Source organism: Desarmillaria tabescens (assembly GCF_030435595.1).
Source record: "Desarmillaria tabescens strain CCBAS 213 chromosome Unknown EV420scaffold_508, whole genome shotgun sequence".
NCBI lineage: Eukaryota > Fungi > Basidiomycota > Agaricomycetes > Agaricales > Physalacriaceae > Desarmillaria > Desarmillaria tabescens.
Genome location: NW_026848807.1, coordinates 378 through 2,171, shown reverse-complemented (window position 1 = coordinate 2,171; position 1,794 = coordinate 378). Strand labels below are relative to the sequence as shown.

The following is a 1,794-nucleotide window of genomic DNA, read 5'->3' as shown; positions in this document are numbered from 1 at the left end:
CACAGCTGACTCCATCAGCATGGAGCGACGCGCCGGCTGAGGTCGAGGCATGGTGAGTGCGGCATTCTGAGTAGGCAGGAGGTGCATCAACAGAGAGGGAAGACATAATGGCGTGTAAATACACCAATCGGGGTATGGGGAAGGGAGAGAAGATAAGAGTTGACGTTTGCAGGTGGCTCCAGTGGAGTTCAACCCGCAAATATTTGCACGGCACTGCTTTCGACGGGTGTTGCCGATCACTCTCACGCCTACATTTAATTAGATTCTGGAAAATTCGCAACCACAATGATCGACATGCATCCGTTCCGATCTCATAGGAGGCTAGACTCGTAACCCGTCTCTCTGGACACTTGACGTTGCAAGCAAGAAAGTGTGATCAGAGAGACTGGTAAATCTGAGTTTGAAATCCCAGTGGTGCGCGGGTGGCTGTGGCAACATCATGTGAATATCACGTGAGGGCTTCGGACCGAGGTCCGCCGTAAATAGCGTCGTTTACACGTTTCCCTCCTGTATCACTGAGACAATATTCGCTCTGTTGATGGACTTGCGCATGATAACAGTGTGAGTGGAGAGCAAAAGTTTGGCATGGACTTGTTGAAGTAGTCGATTGGGTAGGGTTGCAGAAAGAGCTTGAAAGCACACATTCGCTAGGCAAACGAAGGCGAAATTCATCAAGCAGACCCCAGACAACTCAAAACGGTGCATTCCCGCGCTTTGGTAGACCAGCGGTAGCTACGAAATGGGACTCATCAACGTGAACGCGCTTCACACGCTGAAGTGAACTTGGGCATGTCCAAGTACATCGAGAGTCTGGTTTTATGTCCATTGCAGAGCTGAAGTTGCTCTGGCTGAACGATGAGGTGCTTAATTCTTCCGCTAAATACATCCTACCAAACTATTAGCGAATCTTCAGCAACGAAAAACACACGCGTACCTTCCAGAGTTCATCAGAGTGATTGGTATCTTCATTGACTGAAAGTGTTCAGATATGGAAACATTCAACTTAGGACCGTGCCTTTCATGCTATGAAGTAAACTGAAAGAAAGAGTATAGATGACATACCTGCATGATTTGGAGGCGCTTCAGTGGTGATACGGTGATTGAAGTCATTGTTGGAAATAACAGAAGTGGTATCAAGACACAGTGTCTTCCCCCACCCAGTAGGTGCAATTACGACGCTATCCCGACCTTGTGCAGACCACAGAGCAGCGCGTATTTGATCATCACGTGGGAAAATAGTGCCATGGGAAGCAATATAAACCAATAGACAACTTCACCAAGCGAGGGCCTGTTCAACGGGTGACAGTGTCTCGAAAAAGGACTCTTCAGGAAGCCGAAGGGGGAGAAGCAAGTGTTTTGCGTATATAACAGCCTCAGACTCGCTGAAGACGTGCTGGAAGATGTACAGTAGAGTTGGGATCGCGGCAGAGGGGAGTTTGTGGAGACTAAGGTCAAAGCGGAAGGATTTTACAGAAGAAAATAACCGGTTCAGGCAGCAAAGAAGGAAACAAATCATCAGAGACAGACATGGTTGCATTAAACGACAACGAGGCGCTACCGTCGCCAGTATATACATCGAAGTAAGAAGCAACTGAAAATAATCGGTAATCGGTTACCATCGGTCTGAAGCCCTCACGTGAGATTCACATGATGTTGCCACAGCCACCCGCGCACCACTGGGATTTCAAACTCAGATTTACCAGTCTCTCTCACATTCTTGCTTGCAACGTCAAGGGTGATCGGAGAGACGGTCACCAGTCTAATAGGAGGCTGTTGCTATGGGATCTGTCTCCG

The 1,794-nt window shown here is 48.3% G+C and overlaps 1 protein-coding gene across 1 annotated transcript; it reads right to left on the bottom strand.

The window, feature by feature from the left end:
* Window positions 1–837: 837 nt before the first annotated feature.
* Window positions 838–1,588, bottom strand: EV420DRAFT_1613921 (uncharacterized protein). The gene is made up of 3 exons (XM_060475064.1): window positions 1,278–1,588; window positions 914–1,178; window positions 838–860 (listed from the first exon to the last, which is right to left on the bottom strand). The coding sequence occupies exons 1-2, from the start codon at window positions 1,574–1,576 to the stop codon at window positions 1,019–1,021; spliced, it is 459 nt and encodes a 152-aa protein (XP_060321281.1). The 5' UTR covers window positions 1,577–1,588; the 3' UTR covers window positions 838–860; window positions 914–1,018.
* Between the last annotated feature and the right edge of the window lie 206 nt (window positions 1,589–1,794).

Bases quoted from the DNA above. Each gene is read 5' to 3' on its own strand.
- EV420DRAFT_1613921 (XM_060475064.1), bottom strand. From the start codon at position 1,576: ATGTATATACTGGCGACGGTAGCGCCTCGTTGTCGTTTAATGCAACCA. The intron at 1,179-1,277 runs GTGAAGTTGTCT...AGGTCGGGATAG, and splicing joins GTTGAACAGGCCCTCGCTTG to CGTCGTAATTGCACCTACTG.